This window comes from Fusarium verticillioides, genomic scaffold (assembly GCF_000149555.1).
Source record: "Fusarium verticillioides 7600 supercont3.30 genomic scaffold, whole genome shotgun sequence".
Classification (NCBI taxonomy): Eukaryota; Fungi; Ascomycota; class Sordariomycetes; order Hypocreales; family Nectriaceae; genus Fusarium; species Fusarium verticillioides.
Window position 1 is genome coordinate 19,859 of NW_017387871.1, and position 22,571 is coordinate 42,429.

The 22,571-nt window shown below is 48.0% G+C and overlaps 11 protein-coding genes across 11 annotated transcripts; 5 read left to right on the plus strand and 6 right to left on the minus strand.

Moving 5' to 3' along the window:
* Positions 1-378: 378 nt before the first annotated feature.
* FVEG_14127 (hypothetical protein) lies at positions 379-2,467 on the minus strand (the record flags this gene model as incomplete). Its single annotated transcript, XM_018903459.1, has 2 exons — positions 379-1,646; positions 1,702-2,467. 2 exons carry the CDS (start codon positions 2,465-2,467, stop codon positions 379-381), a joined length of 2,034 nt encoding a protein of 677 aa, XP_018762489.1.
* A 559-nt stretch (positions 2,468-3,026) lies between these two features.
* On the plus strand, positions 3,027-4,661 carry FVEG_17740 (hypothetical protein; the record flags this gene model as incomplete). Its single annotated transcript, XM_018906966.1, has 1 exon — positions 3,027-4,661. One exon carries the CDS (start codon positions 3,027-3,029, stop codon positions 4,659-4,661), a length of 1,635 nt encoding a protein of 544 aa, XP_018762490.1.
* A 107-nt stretch (positions 4,662-4,768) lies between these two features.
* On the plus strand, positions 4,769-5,135 carry FVEG_17741 (hypothetical protein; the record flags this gene model as incomplete). The annotated part of the gene is made up of 2 exons (XM_018906967.1): positions 4,769-4,964; positions 5,041-5,135. 2 exons carry the CDS (start codon positions 4,769-4,771, stop codon positions 5,133-5,135), a joined length of 291 nt encoding a protein of 96 aa, XP_018762491.1.
* A 209-nt stretch (positions 5,136-5,344) lies between these two features.
* FVEG_14129 (hypothetical protein) lies at positions 5,345-7,147 on the minus strand (the record flags this gene model as incomplete). Its single annotated transcript, XM_018903460.1, has 6 exons — positions 5,345-5,685; positions 5,742-6,334; positions 6,384-6,463; positions 6,520-6,647; positions 6,696-6,890; positions 7,018-7,147. The coding sequence occupies 6 exons, from the start codon at positions 7,145-7,147 to the stop codon at positions 5,345-5,347; spliced, it is 1,467 nt and encodes a 488-aa protein (XP_018762492.1).
* A 736-nt stretch (positions 7,148-7,883) lies between these two features.
* FVEG_14130 (hypothetical protein) lies at positions 7,884-10,289 on the plus strand (the record flags this gene model as incomplete). Its single annotated transcript, XM_018903461.1, has 4 exons — positions 7,884-7,952; positions 8,010-8,088; positions 8,141-8,709; positions 8,761-10,289. 4 exons carry the CDS (start codon positions 7,884-7,886, stop codon positions 10,231-10,233), a joined length of 2,190 nt encoding a protein of 729 aa, XP_018762493.1. The 3' UTR covers positions 10,234-10,289.
* A 527-nt stretch (positions 10,290-10,816) lies between these two features.
* On the plus strand, positions 10,817-12,667 carry FVEG_14131 (hypothetical protein; the record flags this gene model as incomplete). The annotated part of the gene is made up of 8 exons (XM_018903462.1): positions 10,817-10,944; positions 10,999-11,231; positions 11,287-11,313; positions 11,361-11,471; positions 11,537-11,908; positions 11,963-12,100; positions 12,154-12,489; positions 12,543-12,667. The coding sequence occupies 8 exons, from the start codon at positions 10,817-10,819 to the stop codon at positions 12,665-12,667; spliced, it is 1,470 nt and encodes a 489-aa protein (XP_018762494.1).
* A 236-nt stretch (positions 12,668-12,903) lies between these two features.
* FVEG_17742 (hypothetical protein) lies at positions 12,904-14,265 on the minus strand (the record flags this gene model as incomplete). The annotated part of the gene is made up of 2 exons (XM_018906968.1): positions 12,904-12,927; positions 12,952-14,265. 2 exons carry the CDS (start codon positions 14,263-14,265, stop codon positions 12,904-12,906), a joined length of 1,338 nt encoding a protein of 445 aa, XP_018762495.1.
* A 679-nt stretch (positions 14,266-14,944) lies between these two features.
* On the plus strand, positions 14,945-17,087 carry FVEG_14132 (hypothetical protein; the record flags this gene model as incomplete). Its single annotated transcript, XM_018903463.1, has 3 exons — positions 14,945-15,020; positions 15,079-16,063; positions 16,118-17,087. The coding sequence occupies 3 exons, from the start codon at positions 14,945-14,947 to the stop codon at positions 17,085-17,087; spliced, it is 2,031 nt and encodes a 676-aa protein (XP_018762496.1).
* FVEG_14133 (hypothetical protein) lies at positions 16,946-18,456 on the minus strand. The gene is made up of 2 exons (XM_018903464.1): positions 17,743-18,456; positions 16,946-17,687 (listed from the first exon to the last, which is right to left on the minus strand). The coding sequence occupies exons 1-2, from the start codon at positions 18,228-18,230 to the stop codon at positions 17,327-17,329; spliced, it is 849 nt and encodes a 282-aa protein (XP_018762497.1). The 5' UTR covers positions 18,231-18,456; the 3' UTR covers positions 16,946-17,326.
* Positions 18,457-18,731: 275 nt separating this feature from the next.
* Positions 18,732-20,105, minus strand: FVEG_14134 (hypothetical protein). The gene is made up of 2 exons (XM_018903465.1): positions 19,866-20,105; positions 18,732-19,818 (listed from the first exon to the last, which is right to left on the minus strand). The coding sequence occupies exons 1-2, from the start codon at positions 19,927-19,929 to the stop codon at positions 18,872-18,874; spliced, it is 1,011 nt and encodes a 336-aa protein (XP_018762498.1). The 5' UTR covers positions 19,930-20,105; the 3' UTR covers positions 18,732-18,871.
* A 342-nt stretch (positions 20,106-20,447) lies between these two features.
* Positions 20,448-21,650, minus strand: FVEG_14135 (phosphonopyruvate decarboxylase; the record flags this gene model as incomplete). Its single annotated transcript, XM_018903466.1, has 1 exon — positions 20,448-21,650. The coding sequence occupies one exon, from the start codon at positions 21,648-21,650 to the stop codon at positions 20,448-20,450; it is 1,203 nt and encodes a 400-aa protein (XP_018762499.1).
* Between the last annotated feature and the right edge of the window lie 921 nt (positions 21,651-22,571).

Sequence of the window (22,571 nt, forward strand, 5' to 3'; positions counted from 1 at the left end):
CATGAATACTTAAGGCCGGAACAAGTTTATAGTCCTATACCATGTTACATTAACTTTTCCCGGCACCTTAATTAATTTATTATAATGAAATCCGTTCTCGTTATTAAGTTAAATTAACTTAAAGTTAATAATAACTTTATTAATTAAATATATATACTTAAGTATATAATTAAATACTTTTATATTTAAAAACTATAAATAAAGTAAAGTTAATAAAGAAATAGTGATTTAAATTAAGGAATTATTAATTATACTATCTATCTATAAGTAATTATTTTATTAAAGTATAAATCTTACTTTAGGAAGTAAAAATTAGTTAAACTGCTTAATAGTAATAAATAGCTATAGCTAATAAATATATACTTTAATCTGTCTTCTTTACTTAATCTTAAATATATATCTGCCTTGACAGATATCTAGTAATATAGCAGGTCTTGTCTTCCACATACGATTAATATCTAAAGAAGGCATTCCAGACACCCCGATTGCAAAAACACCTGTAATAAGGCATCTTTTTCTTTGATCAGGATCTTCTGTCATTCCCGGCCGCAGGTGGTGCTTCACACAAGGTATTGCTGTCCTTGGTGACATTAGATTCGTGTTGGCATCGGCATCCAGTATAAAGGCATGGCTCTCTCGTTGATGCGAAGCCTGTGACTCGGTACTCATATCCACGATACCCCCAGCACCGGCTTTAGAAATGGCCAAAGCGGTGGCCTCTTCATAGAAGAGGCCTTCCTTCTGCAACTCTAGACCAGGTGGCAATTGTGGCACTGAATAACCCTCGGCTGTTAAGGAGGGGATTGCGAAGCCTGCGTCCACCAGTGTTACGGCTTCTCCGAGAAAGCTGGCCTCGGCACTCCGCGACCACCGGACAGTATGGACGCGAATATGCCATCCCGGAAAATGTTCTGCGATCGACACCACTGTACTCTCAATATCCAGATCTAGTGCTTTCCAAGGTTTCCAAGTGCAAGTCAACCCCTGCACGTGGTCGTCTTTCAATGAGATGGTCTCAATTTTCGTATCGCTCAGATTCCTGCCACGAACCTGCCACGTCTGCCCGCCATCAATGCTGATGGAAAGCGTACTGTCGGGTGCAGACTGGCTCAGTGTGGTCCCCGATGGCACACTGAAGCCGAACGACGAGGAGTAGGCAAACTTTGAGTATTTTGCGTCTTTTCCCTTATGTGGCCACGCTGTCATCTGCCCAGACGACAACAAGTAATGATGCTCAGGGGTGCTGTTGATAATTTGCCGCAGGGGCCGTAATAACTGGCAGACCTCAAGCGTCCCTGGACTTTGCTGAAGGGGATGTGGTAGTTCTTGACATTGCCAGAACTCATGGCTCTCAGGCAGCATGAGAGCAATGCAACTCTTCAAACACCAGTAAACAGACTGGGGGGAGTTGTAATTCTCGGCAAGATACATGTTGGGGTAGGCGAACCCAATGTTTAGAATACCATCCGAGTTGAACATATCACCATGACGTGTCCACCAACGTAGATGGCGCAAAAGCATTCCTTTAACAGTACCGATGCCGTCCATAGGTGGCGGCAGTTCAACTCCCGCGACTGCTGCAGCGCTCCAGAACGCGGCAAAGGCAAATCGATATGTCTGACTGCGGCCAAAAGGAATTGCAGCCCCTAGTCAAGGTCATATTAGCTGGGTAGGAGGCAAACAGACCCCGATAAGACTCACCATTGACGTCAAAATATCTCCAATAGCTCAATGAAAGCTCCTTTGCCTGCTGTCTGTATTTCTGGACACGGTCTTGGTCTGCCTCGGCAAACCGGACGTATAGAAGCTGCGCAAAGTGAATTGCAAAGCTACTAGAGTAGTAGTCAGCCTGCTTTCTGTCTTCCGTCCAAAGTCCGTCGCTTGACCATCCGTCGCCCATGTAAAAGCTATCCAGTAGAGCAAAATCCATTTTCATCACGTCGTCTACCTCGTTTCTCGGAACTCCCAAAACTTGTGTCAGCGTCATGTTGACGAAGAGGCGGAACCAGCGCCAATTATTTTGAGGCATGTCTTTGCTATTGATTTGTCTTAGCCATCTTACCAGGTCGGCCTTAGTCTTACCACTCATTCTGGAGAGAAAAGCTTCAGGCGACGTGAGTATGGCAATGCAAATCGACTCGGTCTCTACCATTCTCTGATCAAAATCGCCAATGTCGCCCCAATACTCATCACCATCAACATCAACTCCGGCCGCTAGACCCTGGCACCACCGGTCCAAGGTCGCTGCATCTTCAAGGATTGCAGAGACTCCCAGCAGAGGTCTACAAAACCCCTCAATTTGGGCAGCAACGTCGTCAAAACCGGCGCAAGAAGCCGGGTGAATCTTGACGCGTGCGCCGAGACGGGAGCGGCACCGCTCGATAGGCGATATGAGAGCTTTCACGGCCACGACGAGATCTGCACGTGTGCGCAAAGGGTTGTCTGAGAACCCTTTCAAACCAGTCATGTTGGTGAGGGCGAATGGAAATACTTTGCTGATCTGAGCAGCTTGCTATAGAAGGCAAGACACGAAAACTGCCCTAATTCGAGGCGGCAACGACTAACTAGACATGTGTGCGCAATTTTATCATCCACTTGGATGGATGATCAAGCGGGGCCGCTCGGAGCTCGGAGCAGTTGACAGAGCACCCAACTCCGGGGTTTCACCCTGGGTGGGGGCGCTGGTACGAATCAATGGATAGCAGATCCAAATCATCCTCAGAGAACAAATTGTAGGTCTCCTGACCAAGTCCGTATCTGATGAATAATGCGCACATTTCGGGCTTCGGCCCATCCATGGGTGATCAGGTTAACAATCCTCCGAACCGTGCGGAGTATGATGTTTTCTCCCGGCGACAGCCTCGATTTACCGTGTATATGTAAATGAGGATGGCTCTCGACAAGTGGCTGATGAATTATCTCTAAGAATACGCCTAGAACAGAGCCAACTCCAGTATTCTCACCCGTCAATGATTGACTCTTCTGTCTATTTCCCCTTCAAAAAGGCCAACCATCAATCCACCAAAATGACTTTTGAAATCACTCCTTGCTCTCAAGAGGGCGCGTCGGCGGGCTCGGGGATGGGAGGCCCCTCCTTTCTCCCCGAGTCGAGTGAGTCGAGCAAGTCGACAACAGTCTTGCATGACACGCCTTTATCCCCACCAGCCCAGATGACGGCCACTACATATCCCAAAACGACAATTGGCCAAGATTTGTCAGAGCTTTTCGCTGAAAACGTGGTCGCGAAGCTTTACAGAACTGCCATTGAGCCTGTAATGCATTCCAATGACAGCGGAGCACCGAGCCTTGACTTCATCCCCAACGCGTATCCAGAGGAAGTGCCTCAAGACGGCGCGGAAAAAGGTCACTATGTGATGAGGGAACCCGAATTTTGGACTTCTGGGTTCTTTCCGGGGTCTCTCTATTGTCTGCTCGAGCGATTGGTTCGATACCCGAAAAGCGTTCGATTGTCGCCTCAATTTTCCCTTTCTGGAGGCTCCGTGGACATTGCCCAGATCCGGTCTGACTTGCAGTCATTATGTCGCTCATGGACTAAGCCACTGCACGCCATGGCCAGTAGGACAGACACACATGATTTGGGATTCATGATCATGCCGGCGCTGCAAAGAGACTGGGAGCTCACTAGTAATGCCGAGAGCTTGGACACTATATTACAAGCGGCAGATAGCTTGGCTTCCAGATTTGTTCCCTCGGCCGGGGCTATTCGAAGCTGGGATGAGCGCATTCAGAAAAACATTCAGATCACATGCCAAGAAACAAACTGCATTCTCATCATCGACAGCATGTGCAACATGGATCTTCTGTATTATGCCGCCAGTCACTCTCGCGACCATGAGTGTCTATGTGCAATCGCCACTACCCACGCCACCACTCTCCTTCGAACGCACCTCCGACCAGAGCCTCAAGTAGTAGTTTCTGAAGATGCCTATCGTGGCCAGTGGTACTCCTCGTACCACGTTACCAATGTCGATCCTAAGACCGGTCTCATCAAGCAGTATTTTACAGCACAGGGCTATTCAGATCCATCAACCTGGGCTCGTGGCCAGGCATGGGGAATACTTGGCTACGCACAAACGTATATGTGGACAAAGGACAGGAAGTTCCTCCAGGCCTCATGTGGTCTGGCAGAGTATTTCCTCTACCGGCTAAAGACCAGTCCTGGCTGTGTGGAGACGAGAATCGGTGAAGGCATGGTCGACAGTTCCACGGGCTGGCATCGTCGTGGACGTCATGTACCACTATGGGACTTTGATGCCCCCATAGACGACCCAGCTAATCCGTTAAGGGACTCCTCTGCTGGGGCGATTGCTGCTGACGGAATGCTGGTCTTGTCTCAAGGTCTGGCCAGTCTAGGTTACGACCATCTCGCCACAAGATTCCGAAACGCCTCTTTGGACATTATGAGGGACCTTGTCAATTTTTCGCTGGCGCCCGAGAAGGCTGAGATTGTACGTGGCGCAAATGGCCAAGTTGAGGTTAGAGATGTCTCCCCAGGTCATACCTTTGCCGGTTTATTGAAGCATGGGACGGCCAACAACAACGAGAATTCCCTCAGGGTGTACGCAAATCATGGTTTGGTTTATGGCGACTACTATTTCATGGAATATGGTAACAGATTGTTAAGTATGGGTTTGGAATAGATTTCTAGATAGCCGTAATCCTGCCTCTCGCTTGCGCGCTCCCAGTTCCTACAGAATCTGCTTTTGGGTTCTGCACTTCGTACCGGCCGAAGGGTAATCTCAATACTATGGGCGCGACTCAGGATTCAGATTCGTCTATTCGTGTGTACAGTGTTATAGAGTATATTTTGGCAGGCGGTACAGATAGGCCGAAGCTACCTACCGTCACGGTTGTCACTGATGTAGAGGCCGGAGTTGGCGGCATCCGTCGTGCAGCCGAAGGCATGATGAGCTTGGAAAAGCTAGTTCTGAAGCATCCTTTGAGTAGTTATTTCTTAACCTGAGAGTTAGTGAGTGGGTATGGCCATGGTAGAGAGCGGGTATGCTAATACAATATCAGACTTGATAGATATGGCTTCCAAGATCAAGGTCATCCAGACCAATGAAGGTGCAAACTCTAGCTACGATAAAATCCCCACGCCATATTTCATTTAGATGCAGACAAATACACAGCCAAATTTTGTCACTTATATTGGATTTGGAGGTAGTAACTGGCCTGGATTTCCTTCTCGTGTGTGTGAGGCGCGTGATGTGAGCCATCAGCTGTGGGGACTATCAACTCAAAATAACACTATTATCAAAGAGGATTTCGTTCTCGGTTACATATTGCCAGGCATATTTGTCCTCCACTCTTTCTTGCAATATCACGCAGCCTTTCCGTCCCGAGTCATTTCAACCTCTTCAACTCGCGCGTGATCCGATGCCTTCATGGCTGCATCATTTGCCGCCTCGGCCAACTCCTTGTCTTCAAAGAGGAATGTCAATTCCTCTAGCGTTCTTCCTGACGTTTCGGCAAAGAAAAAGTAGACGAATGCAATCTCGAGGGCTAGAATGATACAGTAAGAAATAAAATATTTCCAACCAACATTTTCAAGCCCAATTGGGTTAATAAATGTCGTTGCGAAGCTAGCACCGCGGCTGAAAAATTGCTGCAGGGCAATACCTCGTGATCGTTCAGCGTAGGGCCAGATCTCTACCAGATAAGCTGTTGCATCATTGTCAGCCCCTAGCCGCAGCACAAACAGGAGAATGGTTACTTACTGTACGTCAAAGCGTTATAAAAGATCTGGTACGCAGGCTTGTATGCAAATATCAAGAATAGAACTGCCACAGCCGCACCATTTTTTCGTCTTCCAGCGTTTATAGCGGCAGTCGCCCTCTCCATAGTCACAGTCCAAGCGACGTAGATGACCAGCATGCTAATGGTACACATATATGCTGCTGTCACGCGTTTCAACCGAACGCATGTCAAGACGATGACGACACCGCACACAAGGCTCCAGCACGAAAGCGCTACATTGATCTGCTGTTTGAAAATGGACGAGTTGCGCCCAATCATTTCAAGAATGTCGTTAAGATAGTACGAGATGAGCGTGTTGCCCGACCATTGCGTAAATAACCCGAGGCCGGCAGTGATCAAGGTGCGGCGCCGCATCCCGGCCGTTCTGATGAGATCCATGTGTGACTTGCTTGAGTGCTCCATCTCAAGCTGGATGATTGTCTGCATGTGAGCAAACTCTGCCTTGACAAAGTTGGAGTCGCGGTTACCCTCTGCGTGATATTTGGCGAGGATGTCATACGCCTCTTCGTTGCGGTCTTTGGCAATGAGCCAACGGGGGCTTTCTGGAATGAAGCTAGGGACTTGTTATTATAGATGCATGGGCCTGATAGATGTAGACTTACAAGATTATAATGCCATCTGGACCAACGAAGGTGCCATCTGCAGCCAAGATGGAATCTTCCACGCCATATTTCCAGCAATGCTATTCGTTCCGAAGCAGATGGCGGCAGCTGTGATTTGACCAAAGTAAAAGGCGACATTGAATAAGCAGGTGAGGTATGCACGCTCTTTGGGGTAGCTGAGCTCTCCGATAAGGGAAGATCCAGACACGATACACGCCGGGATGCCAAAACCAAGTAAGATTCGAGCGGCAATATACATGCCAGCTGACATTAGTTAGCACAGCCCTCAAATATCTCGCACTTCAGTCTCACCATTTACCGAAAACCCCTGGATAATGGATCCCATGACCATGATGGCAGACCCCCCAAAGATTGACCATCTTCGACCAAGTTTGTCGTTTATAATGCCAATTAAGGGGAGCGAGAGCATCGCGCCAAGCGAGTAGGCAGCCGCGATGATACCTTTGAGCTCACCAGTGAACTCGCCATTGAGACGATCGGCAAAATCTAGGTGTATAAGTGTCTGATACATTATCATATGGGTACTGAAACTTGCAGGTTTGCCATGCTGGCACAATTTGAAGAGCATTGATCATCTGTGAATCAAAGCCAGAGGTGAGCTCGATTCCCATACATGTTTGGAAAAGCATTAAGTAAAGATAGCGAAGGTTTGGCTTGTTATACCAAGGTACGCGATCCTTGTCTGCGATTTGTTGGATCAGCGGATCAGCGGCGCCAGTTTGTGCCTTTCGGGATGTTGCCATGATATCTTAGGATCTCTGGTAATCAAGTTAGAGTTAGAGAATACACAAGATATACTAAACAATTTAGCAACCAGCGAAGTCCTTTTTTAAATGTGAAAAACCTTTAGAGGCAACCCCCATGGTGTAGCAAATCCCCCCGCATTAGCCTCTTGGGGGTCTGGGGTAGGTATGCTCAGACGCACTAGCATTTATGAGGTGACATTCCCTTTCCCCTCAGTTTGCACTATGCTGCTCCCCAAGGTTAGTGTTCCCCCACTTCATGCCACTAGTGCCGGAGGTCGGAGTAGTCTCTGCCACATTCCCCTCTTCGGACAGATCATTACTCCGAACTCTGATCTTGACATTCGCAACTTTACACGACCTAGGGTTAAGCTCAGCGCAATTGGACAAAACCTAGACAGCGCAGGGGATCATCGACCTGTCTCGACTTACAAAAGAGCTCGTACAGTAGCCAAGACCAAGCATCGACCGGCCTTCGGAATAAGTCGTGACAGGTCTTGAGACACGGTCTGTAGCACACGCTCATCTTGCGGTCCATTCAATCTCCGTACGCGACGGTTTCCCCAGACTATGACCAGCCCCAGCCAAGTTCACGACCAGCAAGAGTGTGGGGGAGGTAACCCGGGAGCGGGGATTGCATGGTAAGGTTCTTCTTTGTTGTTGATCTCTCTCTGCTCAAGCCCTACGACCTGTAGGGTATCCTGCTCGTCTACTGACATCACCAATTCCAACAGTAATGGCTGTCGCAAGGCTAAGCTTCGCTGCTCTCGAGACCGTCCAGCATGTTCCCACTGCATCAAGATTGGTGCGTTGATACATATTTCCCCACATGTGGATTGTATCATTGACAACTGCATAAGAGCAAGAATGTGTATATGAAATCAGGAGAGCGAAACCAGGCATTAAGGCTGGCGCCATCGAGAACATCCAAAGGCGTCTAGGTGTGTATAAGCTTTGGAATCGCCCAATTTGTCCGCTAACATCTCCCTCAAGATGCCCTTGAGCAGCGTTTGAGTCAGGAACCCTTGAGCTCATCGGCTAGCACCACGCAGGACGACCGGCAGGGGATCACTGCCGACCGGGTCGAAAGTCCAGCCGAAAGTGTTCTCGCCTTACTAGCTAATGAGCTCCCCAAGCTTATTGCGTCTTCAAAACAAAATGTCCGAAGTTCCCAGGCTTCTATGCGAGGTTCCAGCAAAAGGCGTCGTTCCAATGGCACAGATATTGGCGAGGGCTCTGAACTCACGAGAAGTGATCCGCCTTTACCGTCTTCTAGAGCGCTCGAGTCCTACATTGACACCTACTTCACTCATGTCCATCCCTGGATACCCATGCTTAACCAAGATCGGTTTCGCCAACGCATTGAAGATCCCAGCGAACTACCAAAGCTCAAGGTCATACTTCAGGCACTTGTCATGATAGCATCCAGGTATTTACCCCATGAGCTTGGGTTGAGCGAAATATGGGCAGGGGAAAAAACACGAGAGTGGGTCATTTTAAGGTCAATGGAAAGCAATACACTGGAAGGCTTGCAGGCCTTGATTATCATAGCTTTTGACGATGTAAGCAGAAGGTCTCTCTCTGATGCAAGCGTCAACGCTAATAGCGTGTAGATTGGAAGCGGGGATGCTGACCGTTCCTGGGCCATCATAGCATCGCTAAGCCGAAAGGTCGAGTTTCTCCAGCTTACCATGGACCCCGAAGACGGAGCAGCCCAGCCTATTTGCAGACCATTCTCATACTTGGGGCCAGCCAAGGATTGGACCGACCAGGAGGAAAGGCGCCGCGTCTTTTGGAATGTCTTTCTACTCGATAGGTATTGCTCCATCACCATGGGCTGGAATACGAGCCTAACCTCTGTCGATGTTCACCAACGACTCCCATGTGATGGTATTCTGTGGCGCAAACAAGAGGCGGTTCAGACGCCTTATCTCGGCATTTGGGATAAATCAACAGGGGGCATGGGCAATATGGCAGCAAGCCGCTCTCGTCGAGACGTCGAGACGCCTGACCAGACAGACCGGCGAAATCAGATTGAGTCTGACCCAAACGAAAGCGACGTGTCGCAGATAGGAGCATTTGCTTACAGCGTCGAGGCCACCGAGTCAATGAGTAGAGTCACGACATACTTCCTACAGCATCGCTTTGACCCCAGCAACCCGGACGCAGTCAACTCTTGGCTTGCGAGGTTCAAAGAGCTTGACCTGCGTCTTGTTCAGTGGAAGATGTTCTTGCCCAAGAAGTGGAATTTTAGCGTTTTGAGACAGGCCTCACGAATGGACCCCAACCTCACTCTCGCCCACGTCATCCATAATGCATCTACAATTCTACTTCATCAAGTCATCGCATGGCCACGACCGTCGTGGCCGTTCAGAAAACGGTTGCCTAGCGTATGGAGCGCTGATACTTGTTGCTCTGCTGGTGTCGAGATATCAACGATTGCTCGCAAGTATTTGGAAAGTACGCCGGATCCTTTGCCTATAACCAGTCCGTTTGCGTTCTGTTTATATATCGCAGCCAAGATGCTGCTCATCCACTGGAAGAGCGACCCTTCGAATGATCGCTTGGATGATTTTGAATCAATAACACAAAGCTTGCAAGAAATGTCCAGACGGTGGAATGGCGCAAGCAAAGAGCAGCCAAAGGACCTCGCTTTCAAATATGTTACTAAGCTAAAGGACATGTACAGGCGATTCCAGGAGGATCAAAGCTTTAAGATTATTGTGTCAGACTATACCCAGGAGATGGAGCATCGAACTTGGGATCATATGCCAGAAAGTGTGACCGAGAGAAGGAACGCCCAACAGTGGGCTAATGCATTAGAGCTGCAACAACCTTGGCAGTCTCAACTGCCGGCAAACAGCACCACACCGTACCCTCCACGTTCGTCGCCAGTCCAATATCAAGATGCGGGCAGAAATCAGGGTTCTATGGACAACACTGGCTCAGACATCTTGAATGATGCGACTGGAATGATTTCCAGGCAATTCATGCCAGTAGAAGAATACTTCATGGACATGGATCGTGTTATTGCCTTTGATGATGGAAGTCTCTTTATGGCTGGCATGGACAATGGAGCTTGGTAAACTACCCAGATATATAATAAATTAGATATGTAATTATATATATCTATTAAGCTGTTAAGTCTATATTAAACTTAGTTATTTAAGTATTATTAAACTATTAGGAAATGTAATTAAATTGCTATATATTATTTTATAATTCACTTCTTTTTTAATAATATTTCCTTTAAGCTTAATAATAAAACACTTATTAAGATAATAGACTTCTCTCTTAATATATACTTAGGCTGGCTTCTAGAGCCTTTAAGATAGCGGAATTACAAACTCCGTGCCGGGCAGGAGATCCAGTTCAAGTGACCTAAACCAAGGTGATGTTCAACGAGTCCATTTAAACGAAACGGAACGAACTCCCCGCATCCAGACTACGGGGATTGTGGGGAAAGAAATTCTTTCATTAAAGCTAGCTAAACCTCTAGCAAGGTTCAAGGTGATGTTATCCTTGTCATTTGGGCTGTGAGTCTACCAATCGGAGTAACATAGCCCGCACATGAGCGGCTGATGAGAGACATATAATAGTCCAAGTAATAAACATTAATAGTGATAGAATTGATACAATTCCTTCAGCCTCATTAATCTTTTTGGCACAATGGTTCACGTTCTTTTGCTCGCAAGCCTTGGTTTGGGTAGTTCTGTTCTGGCAGCCCCCAATTATGCTGTTCCAGATGTCCAGCCAAAAAATGCCGTGGCGATTGACCCGGCACCCGTGGGAGCCTCGTAAGTCTCAGAGTCTGAACGTTTTTACAGGAAGATTTTAACGATATGCGCAAGCTTCGAGTTCTTCATGTGGCCTTCCTATATGACTAATATATCCTTAACGCTTCCTTGCATAAGTCACTTTAATAAGCTGTACAATCGCAAAATGCCTATCCGAATTGGAGGAACTACCCAAGATAGAGCTACCTACGATCCTGATCTTAAAGGTTACGTTTCATATAGTGTCAATGACCCTCTGGAGGCTCCCATGAATCTGACCTATGGGCCCAAGTTCTTTGACTTGATTAGTATGTCAACCTCTTACATCTTGGCTGACTTACGCTCATTCATACACCAAAACAGAGAAGTTCGGAAGCGAGACTATTCTTGGTAAGCAAGCTGGCTTGTGAGAAGTGAACTGTGCTGACACGTCAAAGGCTTCAACAGAGGCCTCAACAATAGGACAAATACTTTTGCAGCCGTTTTGAAAGCTAAGGAAAAGGTGGCCAAGTACCTTTGGGCAATCGAACTCGGAAACGAGCCAGACTGTAGGATCTCTCACCAACACCCACCATGTGCCAAGCAGAAGGACTTTGCTGACTGTGACTCATAGTGTATTGGAAATACTGGCAATACCCAGTAGCCGAAGCGCCCTGGAACGAGACTCAGGAGGGCAATAACGCAGCTGACTGGGCCCAAGATTTTATCAATCACTGGAAGAGCCCTCTTCCCATCTTGGCTGGCGGCGGATATGCCATCCCGTTCGAGATTGAACCCGACTGGCCTAATCTTCTCTATCTAATTGAAAGCAGCTATAACAAGACAGTCAAGGATGCTACCAAGGTGTACAATGGCCACTTGTACGCATTTTCAAATGCTACCGCCGATGACCTGGGCCCAGAAATGAAGCATCAGAGGGTTGTTCAGGACCTGAGCCTGCTGCCCATCTCCAGCGCTAAGGCCGCCGGAAGGCCATATATCCTAGGTGAGACGCGGTTTGTTACTTGTAAGACCTGCGCCTACTGACATACTCACCCAGGCGAGACGGGATTCCATGGGCTCGACTACGAGATGGATTCGACTTTTGGATCGGCCATTCAGACAACTGACAAGACTCTTCGCGCATTGACCCTCGGAATTCAGCGACTGTTCTACCACCAAGGCACCATTAACCAAGGTGAGTTCAAAAAAACATTCCTGATGCTCTGATACTTCTGACTGACCCCGAAGCCTTCTTCAACTGGTGGTGGAGTGGTCATGTCAACGCCCCATTCTATGGTGCCTACTTCGGTGCTCTCGCTGTAGCTGGGGGAGACTCCATCGTTGCCAGCGATGATGGCACTGACCCCTATGCTCAATACATCGTGTATAAGAACGGCAAAGCATTCAAGGTCGTCTTGATCAATACGGACTACTACTCTGGAGGTGGCACGCGCTCTGAAACCAAGTTCACTCTTACTGGACTGAAGAGCAATTCGGTCAAGGCCCTTCGTATGACCGCACCAAGCAGTGAAACAACTGTACCTGTCACGCAAACCAAGTCATCTCCCCAACCTAGCATCGGAGGTTTGTCCCAATTATCTATCCACTATAGGAACATTTACTGATGGTTTATGCAGGTCAATCCTTCTCAAACAAGAACTGCGAGTTGAGCGGAAAGCAAAACGCTGAAAGGCTTTCAGTCAAGAAGGGCAAGTTGGAAGTGACTCTGAAGGCTTCTGAAGCACTGATTATTTATCTCTGATGAGGAACTGCAATCGCTGTATGGAGACAATATGGGGATTAATCTGATTTCTTTGTTAAGGGCTACAAGACAGCTGGTTATGTATCAAAGCGGCACCGCGATGCGATATTATTAAAAGATAGACTAAAATACTTTGCTCTAAAGCAATAGGGTCGAAGTCTTATTGTTATCTCAAACGACTATATGGAGGAAGAACCTCTCCCGATTGTTCGTATTCACTATCGAGAGTCATCTTGTCATCTCAGAACTTCATGTTCGAACTAAAGGGTTGCTATTGCACTTACGGAGTTCAACTGGTCACGATATTGAGTATTGCCAAGCCCATTGGCTACCACCTGGAGCGGTACCACGAGAGAAATTGTAGTGCCATAAGCGCCTATGGCTAGGGTGACTCGAATCCGATAGGTTCGGCTGATCAGACAGGAGTAGAATGTAGGAAGGAACAGATACTTGTCGGTGGGAAGCTCGAATAATTGTGACAGGGAAGTTTTGTACGCTCTAGGTTTTGATGAATCAAAGTTCCAATGGGAGGCGCACGAAGTTGAACGTGACGCGGAGTGAGGCTCTTCACAGTCTTTCAAAATGTGCACAGACTCTGAAGACCTCCTCTCCGGTTCCTTATCAGAGACGAGTTGGTAGTCTTTCTTCCAGTCCACCATTTCTTTCTCCCGGAGAACGAGGGCGTTTGAGGTCTCCCATGGTGCTGCTGGAGCAACTGAATTCGATGGCTTTTCATGGCGATCGGGCAAGTAACCATTTACACCAAGCCAGAAGTTTGTGGAAGTTTCGATGGTGGCCGACTTGACCCTTATCTCTGGTATTACGGTGCTGGTTGACACAGGAATGTATTCTAGATCGATAGGTATCTGGGAACCGGAAGCGTTGAGTCCATCTAAGCAGAGGAGAACAGGCTCTGGCTGAGTGGCTGACGCGCGTACGACCCCCATCTTTGTGCCAATGACACCTTTTCTAATCGTCTTGCTTTGAGACAAGCAGTAATCTGAGTTGTCGGGACTGATATGAAGAGGAGGTTGCTCAGGAAGTGCTGGAATAACCTTGACAGAGCGACTCTGATCTAGGTACTGTTCCCTCCCTTGTTTGTTGTTGCTCAGCACAAGACGTGCTCTGATCACGTAATCGATGTTTGCAGAACCACCTGCAAGGTCGTCACGATCCCAAGAACCCATGGTAGGCTGTGGCTGTAGGTGTCGCTCCCTGACTGCTCTGTTCTGGTGGTTGCATGCAGTGGATGAGAGCTGCTCGGGAATCGCGAATCGAAAAGGAATGTGGTACAACTTTCCTGGCTCAAACGACTGGTTGACAGGTAGAGCTGATGCAGATGTTGGCATTTGTAGCTGCATAAAAACATGAGTCTTGAAAGGTGTGCCATACTGGAATGCGTGGCCACATGTTGAAGTGATGCCTCTTAGATCAATCTGGAGCGACTGGAAAGGGAGTTGGTTGTGGGCTGTTATTGTAACAAATCCCGAGATTGTAGAGCCGAATGTATAGACTTTAGACTCGTAATGGTCATGAATGTCGATCTCAAGGGTAGGGTCCTGCTTGGCGCGTGATGAAAGCAAGCATCGTGAAGGCATGATGACAGTAATATGGGAGTTTTCGATTTCACGACTCTTGGTTATTGGATACAAGTACTAATTAGTTGCTACGACTCAACTCCCTCCACTCTATATATAGCAGGCTAAAGACTGCTTTTGTATCGCATGTTTATAAGCAAATGGCGATATGACGCCCTTTGTGATAATATCCAGGTGCTTCTGGGCTGAAGCAGACTCTCTGATTGGCTGTTATGCCGCGGACTGAAGAAGCGCTAGTTGGACCGCTCTTACATCCTGGGCCAGAGCTTGCCGTGATTGGTTCACAACCCCGAGGCTCGGGATAACCAGTGAGTTTGATTGGCTAGATTCGCCGAGACTCTGGCAAACCATTAGAAATCGGTGTCAAGATGACAAGGCGCCGCATTGCAAATCTGTATTTGTTACTTTACGCAACCTCCTTTACAATCTTTGGATACCTGTAACCAGCGTTAAACTGAGAGAGCTAAGTTGATAGCAGTCAGTATTATCCACATCAGGATGCTGCGCCACCAAAACGCCATACGTCTTTCAATCACTGATGTCAGGGACTAAGCGAAATTGGACAAGCGCTCTCATTTTTGCACAGTACTAACGGCAGTCCGTGGTCGACTGATGGGCAACCTGACATCCTTGATGATTGACAACTTCTCTACAGCAACTTCTTATAACCGTAACAGAAATGCCTTGTGATCGCCCCCGGTCGCAGAATATAGCGGCCAAGAGGTCACATTTGCCTCGTGCGGACGGACCGGCAAGTGAGTTACCCTGCACTCGGTCCCCTCATGTCGCTCAATTACTGACAGTTACTTGAAGGGCGAGCTTGCATCAATTGCCGCCAGCGAAAGATTCGCTGCGATATAGTCGATAAAGGCGTTCCATGTACGAACTGCAGTACTCATGGCCGATCTGGATGTCGCATGTGTCCTAACAAAAAGGACACGAGACAATCATCAAATCGACCAGCCATTCTTGCTCCTCTCCGTCCTCGAGAAGCGACAAACTCGCCAGCGGCCCCATCGCCTACACTCACTGAGCCTCCCTCTACTGCAAGAGAAGATGGCGAGCAAGATCTCGGATCTCACCTCTTGAACCGAAATGACAAGACAGAGGTTGAGCTCAGCAAGGTCGAGCTCGGCCATCGGACTCGCTGTCATTTCATTGGATCCGAGCTCTCGAACTGCCATTACCTCGTGCGGCAGAGCACCTCTGAGACTGGACTTGATAAGGTCTTTCACTTCGGCAACGGACAGTTGGACTCTTCTGAGAATTGGTACGAAGCACATAATATTCCAGAAGAGATTCTTATACGACCCCGCAAGGCTCTTGAGATGAGACTGATAAGAGCTTATTTTGACCTCGTCAACCGTGGGTGGCCAATTGTGGACGAGGAGCTATTCATGACCCAATACCAGGAGCAGGATCGCATGAACCCCCTCTGCTTGACGCTCCTCAACGCCATCCTACTCGTTGGAGCTCACACGCTGGCATCTCAAGACGAGAGTATGCTTCCTCTACTTCCCGCCTTTTTCCGAAGAGCCAAATATCTGGTCTTGAGTGATTCATGGCATGATAGGCTTGTTTACGTCCAGGTGCCTCTGCTGCTGACGTGGTATTCTGACGCCAACGCCTGGCACTGGATTGGAATTGCTATCAGGACGGCAATGGCCGTAGGTCTCCATCGCGACGCTAGTCACTCCACGAACCTACCGGTATACAAGCGAAAGTATGTCCGACTCTGGTGGGTTCTCTTCCAGTTTGACACAATCTCAGCAACCTCAGCTGGTCGGCCTCAAGCCATGTAAGTCCACCCTTCAACTATAATTCTCCAACACGAACCCTCTAACTATGTCAGAAACCTTTGGGACTCAGATGTTGCCGACCTGAAGCCTGCTGATCTCGAAGGGATTCCTGGAGCCGAGTTCGAGTTCATCACCTATCACACCAAACTTTGCAAGATTATATCGCAGACCATAAGGGATGGATGGTCACCACGAGCTTCCATGGAAGCAAGAGCTGAGGCCATAAGGAGAGCAGATGAATCTGTTGGGAACTTGATGCTTGAGCTTCCGTCAAGGCTGCAATTAAAGCTTTCCGACCTTGATATCTGGCAGTCTCTGTTTCACCTGACTCATCACAACTTTATCCTGCTGATACACCGACCAGCACCGAAGCCCGGCATCAGGGATCAATCTCTCGAGGCACAAGACGATGCCATCCTTTGCAGGGAATCAACAGTAGCGATTGCGTCCATTTTCGAGGTTCTACTCAGTAAAAGTATGATCTCGTCACTATGGTTATACAGCAACCATGTTCTGTTCACAGCAACTATCTACATTTTGAACCAGATCAGCACAAGCAAGCCGCTGCTAGCTGCCAAATCACGACACATACTAGACACGTTTCTTGCAGCTCTACGGGAGCTGGTAAAGTATTGGACTTATGCGAAAGGGTTGATGCAGGTTCTTGAACAGAGGGCCTCCAAGGTCAGGGTTGAGAGAGTTGAAAAGGCGTCTACGAGACTGCAACATGTTGCACCGTCTGGGCAACATCATCAACAACTCACTGATCCTCAGCTAAATCCTCAGGGTGGCCCATCCTCGTATGAGCACGTAAACGAGGACTCACCTACGTGGAGTAATCAAAACGGTCAAACAGTACAGAGCACTGCCTTGGCTGATCTGATTTCGAATCCGCAGTCCGCAGCTACCGACTTCTATCCCAGCACAGGTTTTCTAGGATCTACCCAAGACCCTTTGTTAGATGATTTGTTCATGATAGACACTTCTGCGCTTGATTTATTCTTCTATGAAGATACGCAATAGGAAGTAAGAAAGAGATATAGATGAGATGCTTGTTTTAGTGCACGGATAGACCGATACAATTAAAAGACCTAAATACTCGATTATTGCATAGCGGCCATGCGTACTAGTCATAGGTCTACCTCACAATTATAGATTATGCCGTTTTCAAGAGCGGATAGAGAAACACGAAAACGAAGAACCCTGTGACAGGACATTGAAATATTTATCATAAAGAGACTAGCGGCACCATAGCGGCACCATCAAAGAGTCATCATCTCAGACATCTCTGCAACAGGGCCCATTGAAGGATGATACGTCGTCGGCTTTCCATGCATGACTTTCTGCCATGAAGGACTCTTTTCCTTCGCCTTGGCCCAACGTTGCAACTCCAGAGGCACAAGATCTTCACTGCCTACCTCCAGACATCGCAAGGTAAAAGGGAGCAGATGGCTATCGAGTATAGTCGGTCCAACGTCTGACCCAAAGATCCATTGGTCATGGTCCTCATATGAGCCACTCTGTTTACGGTGCTCCACGACCTGTTCAAAAATCGTCTTAAGATCTGCGCGATGCTTAGCTACAACACCAGGTTGGAAGGCAATGGCGTTATGCTGGTTGTGACTAAAGAGTTCTATAAGTTCAATGCTGCTATATTATTGCACGGGGTATAACTTACAAGGCAAGTTTGGCTTCTAGTGCGGCACGATACTGAGGACTGATATCAGTCCTTTGGAGTATCTTTTCAACTGGCGACGGATTTCGCTGTGTCATTTCCGCTGTCGGTTTCGGGTTGCTGATTGATAGTCCGTAGACAGCATGCAGCCTCTCAAAGAGATCTCGGACAATGCTCTCATTCTTGCCTCCCAGCATGGCAGGGTAGTGTTTCTCTGCGAGATGAAGAGAGATGGCACGGCTCTCAGTAAGAGTCTCTTCGAGCAGGTTGCCCTTCATGGCCGGAACTTGACCTTTTGGGTTGACATTGATCAAGTAATCCTCGCTAAGGTTCTCATGGGCCTTATGGTTGATGAAGTATAGAGTGATGCTTTTAGGTGGTGTTGCACCATGGGTCGTTGGGCCAAGCTGGATGGTGTGACGGGCCATCATTGAGTAGAGAGAGAAGGGGGAGGAGTAGAGAGTGTACTCGGCGTCCTTCCAGTCTGTCATGATGAGAGGTCTTTTGGCAATGCGAAAGTGTATTACAATTGAGCTGCTGATTGTCTCAAACTCCTGGCTTTGGAGTAGTGAGGTATGTGAGGGAAAAGGTCAAGCAATCAGGTGACTCAAGTCAAAGCAGTGCCAAAGGTAGTGCATAGAATGCAATGGCACAAACATTCGTGACACATTTCCAAAAGTAGTAGGATAGGCATGTGGGTCGCATGATATGATTCTTCTTAGGTATTCCTCAAACTTGTTTGCCATCATTTGTTACTGCAAGGTGACTTGCTCATCGATGCCGATATATCCGAGATGGAGTGCAACCAACAGTGATAAGCATGCGCCGTAATCTCTTTCCGCACATTCGCCAACAAACATAGACCAACCACCAATCAGATGTCTAAATCTTTGGGACTTGCAATGAGATCCGAAAACCGGAGGTCATGGGCTCTCCACTCCCCGGATCACACCATTTACACAGGATGGCAAACCACGTAATGTAGCGGGGCGTATGAAAGACCTTATGTTATGATATTGATGAGAGGCTGACCGGGTCATGGCAATGCGAACAATGTTAATCGATTCAAGAAAAAATAATAGGTGACGATTGGGACTGCCAGGAATAAAATAGCCTTGAACCTGATAGCCAATTAATGCCAATAATTGTTAACGCTCCCCTTGGTAATCAGCCACGCTTTGTCCAGAACATCCACAATTTCCTGGGGCAAAGGTCCTCTCTCCAGCAGATCCAAGTTCTGCTCCAGCTGCTTCTTACTGCTGGCTCCAATGATCACCGCATCGCCTCGCTCAGGATCAAGTTGTGAGTGATGTTCAATCCAGCGGAAAGCACAATCCATCTCCGTAAGCCCATACTTTTGAGCTTCATCCCTAATAAGCTCAACAGCATCGAAGATGACGTCTTTCCAGAATCGCCTCCTGTACTTGCGACCTTGAAAGGTGTTGGGATCGAAGCGGGACATGGATTCAATATCTGTATCCTGAGTGTCGCGCTTGTACCGCCCAGTTAGCTGACTTCCGGCCAGTGGACTGAAGGCATAAAATGTGATTCCGTAGTGTCTAAGACAAGGAAACAACTCCATTTCAACTGTGCGGTGGATGGCGTTGTATACTCCTTGATAAACCGTAGGTCGAATCCATCCTTTACGAATACACAGTTCGCTCATATAGGCAACCTCCCAAGCCATGTAGTTACTCACTCCGAGCCTGTTGAACTTGCCCTCCTTGTGCAGGTCATTACAAGCTCTGAGAGTCTCCTCAAATGGGGTGTCGCGGTCTGGTCCATGGAGATACCAGAGATCTATCTTGTCGGTCTTGAGGGCCTTGAGAGACTCATCTAGGTGCTTCCGAAGATCATCGGCAGAATGAGTGATTTTACCAGTCCCATCGTGAATATTGGGGTATAGCTTGGTGTCAACTCGGAGACCTCGAGCTTGCCAGTCCAGCTGCCCAAGGTATTCTTCAGAGGAACCTTGAGCATACACACGAGCTGTATCAACAACTGTACCACCGTGTTCCTGAAAGAGATCCAGCATGGCACCAGCTTCCTTGAGATCGTGGATACGCGCTTGCTCAACCCCTACTGATGTCAGTAAGAATCATCTCTTGATAAAAACGCTAGCCTACCTTCTCTGCCAAACGTCATGGCACCGAAAATGACCGGTACACGAGCTTTTTGCGTTTGAGGCATGATGAAAGTAGATGGTGATCAATTACAAGAATGCCGAGGAAGAATAGTGGAAATGTCACAAATAATTGTATGATTGAAGGTTACAATTTGAATGATTTCATCGAGGCCGCGAAACTGTCTGGCCTTTTAAGAGAGGGGTCGACCAGCAGATGAACTTGTTCTTGCACTGCACCAACAGACGAAGGGCGCGTGGCAGAGTCCCCACTACAGAAGCCTGTGTGCCAACAAGATTACTGCATCCTAGTGCTGTTTTGTTGTCGATCAGTACTGTACCGGTGCGGGGTATTAAGGGCTATAGAGTTGGCTGTAGTATCATTTTCATAGATAAAGAAACAGATTAAAGATATTATCCAGGGTTGAATACACACGCACGATCGAGGCAATGAACTAGGCTACACAGAGTAGAGGGCTACCAGTTTCAAAACATCTACTATTAACGGAGTTTATAAGAGTTATTATTTCCATGAAGTCAATTTCAATCTAACTTACATAATCAATATTCCAACCAAGAGCCCGTTCTATCTAGTAAAATGGGAGATAAACGCATCACGCAATTCAAATGGGTGCTCTGAGGGTCGCGGCAAATCCTTTGAGACGTCCTGGTTGACGACAACAACAATCAGAGCAGTCTTGTCAGCCCATTCAAATGCCTGAATAAGACCTTCAGCACTATCTACAAAGAATTTCTGCTTATAAGGCAAACTTCCGCAAAGTGAAAGAAGGTTGTTGGTGCTGATCGGAACAGGCTGATTCCCAGTTGAGCAATGAATGCCATTATGGATCACAACGTGTATCAGCTTGTCCGAGGCTTGGGCAGCCAGAACGGCCACATTGCCCACGTGCATCAAGAAGGAACCATCGCCTTCAACACAAACGACACGACCTTTGTGGTGACCAATCTGAACGCCAAAGGCGAGAGGGTATGTGTGGCCCATGGCTCCGATGGATAGGAATGCACGCGACAGGTCCTCTTTGTTCTCTTTTCGAACCATGTAGATCTCACGAGAATTACCCCCAACAGAGGATACAGTGACATCTTCTGGGTAGAGTCTCTTGAGAATGATTCTGATAGAGTGTTCTCGCGACAGAGGAGGTTGGCCCTCGGATGAACGCCAACCTTCAGGCCTGACTAAATGTTTGGTGAGGTTTGTGACAGCTGGGTGCCAAACACCATTACTGGCTTCATGCTCTGGCTTGTATGCAGCAAATCTGTGGTTGGGGATGACAAGAGCGACCGGAGTGCTCCCCTCCTTGGCTGCTTTGACAAGTCTTCCTACTGCAGCCTTGGTTTCTTCAAGAGTGTCTGGTAGGATCTCATAAGGAAACCCCTGCGACTCCAGAGTCTCCAAGGTGCGAGGGCCAGCCAAGAGATGCTCCGGCTCGTCATGCTCTCCTGGACGTCCACGCCAGCCGACCATAAGAAGCATTGGAATCCCAAACACTTCTTTGGCAGCCAGGGACTGTAGAGGGTTCAAAGCATTCGCAAGACCCGAGTTCTGCATGTATGCCACGGCGAGACTCTGAGTTGACAGATAGTAACCTGCAGCCAGCGCGGCAGCAGCACCTTCACTGGCTGTGACGATCTGTTCTGGCGACTTTTTGGTTGCATATAGATATGCTAGGAATCCCTTCAAACAGGAGTCAGGGACACCAAATGCATGAGTGATCCCATTATTGACGAGCGCCTGCTCGTAGAACAAACGAGGATCAATGGTAGTCATGGTGGTTGCACTGTGTAAGAAACTATAGTGGCTTTGAAAGTGTTGTACGAGAATCTTGCTATTGTAGAGGTCATGATGGAAGTGCTTGGGATATTGATGGTTGTAATGATGTATCGAAAGGTCTCTTGCCCCCACGAAGACAGGCAAACTTTCGGGGGCACGGAGTCAACACGAACTCCCAAAACTGGATATTCCGCGCCTCCAAAAGATTGTAACCATGATCATGCGATGACTTTCCTTTTCGAGATGATACTTTTACATGCAGTGAGCCCACGGCTTCTCTCATCAACGACTTATCATTTCGTCTGCAATACTACGGTGATACATGACATGCCGAGATGACGTGGCCTGCTTGATTGGAGTATCTCGTCAATGTTACTGGCTGAGAAAGTGCCCAAGCGCAAGCCGTTACTGCGACCGGTAACTGTACCCTTCTCGTGATACTTCGAGCACGAGTTTCACTGTGTTTGTCGGAGCGTGCAAGGATCATCATATCATCCGAGATGGGGGTGTCGAGGCATGCGATTACGAACATACAGCATAACCTTTCTGACAAGCATGATTAGCTTTTGAGAGGATGTGTCGCATCGAGATATAACAAAGAGAAGATCGACGGTTTCATGGGGTTGTGCATCAGTAACATGGACAATGGCATCATTGGAAGGATTTGGGATGATCTATGCTCATTGGCGTATCTACGCGACCAAGGCCTTGTCCTACGGTCTTACCATGCATGTATGTGCCCCAATCTGGGGTTGTAGACCACTAAACTAGCTCCCCGCTTATCATTTGAGGCGGAACCGACCGCGAGAGGGACTGGAGGGAAACTGTTTGGTGGGTTCGAACGGGAAGATGACAGGGGTCTAATTGCATAAGGTTGGCTGGCCTTTCAGTCTTTTCACACTGTTGATGTTCACACGG

Bases quoted from the DNA above. Each gene is read 5' to 3' on its own strand.
- FVEG_14133 (XM_018903464.1), bottom strand. From the start codon at position 18,230: ATGACAGACTGGAAGGACGCCGAGTACACTCTCTACTCCTCCCCCTTC. The intron at 17,688-17,742 runs GTAAGTTATACC...AGAACTCTTTAG, and splicing joins CTAGAAGCCAAACTTGCCTT to TCACAACCAGCATAACGCCA.
- FVEG_14134 (XM_018903465.1), bottom strand. From the start codon at position 19,929: ATGCCTCAAACGCAAAAAGCTCGTGTACCGGTCATTTTCGGTGCCATG. The intron at 19,819-19,865 runs GTAGGCTAGCGT...TGACATCAGTAG, and splicing joins CATGACGTTTGGCAGAGAAG to GGGTTGAGCAAGCGCGTATC.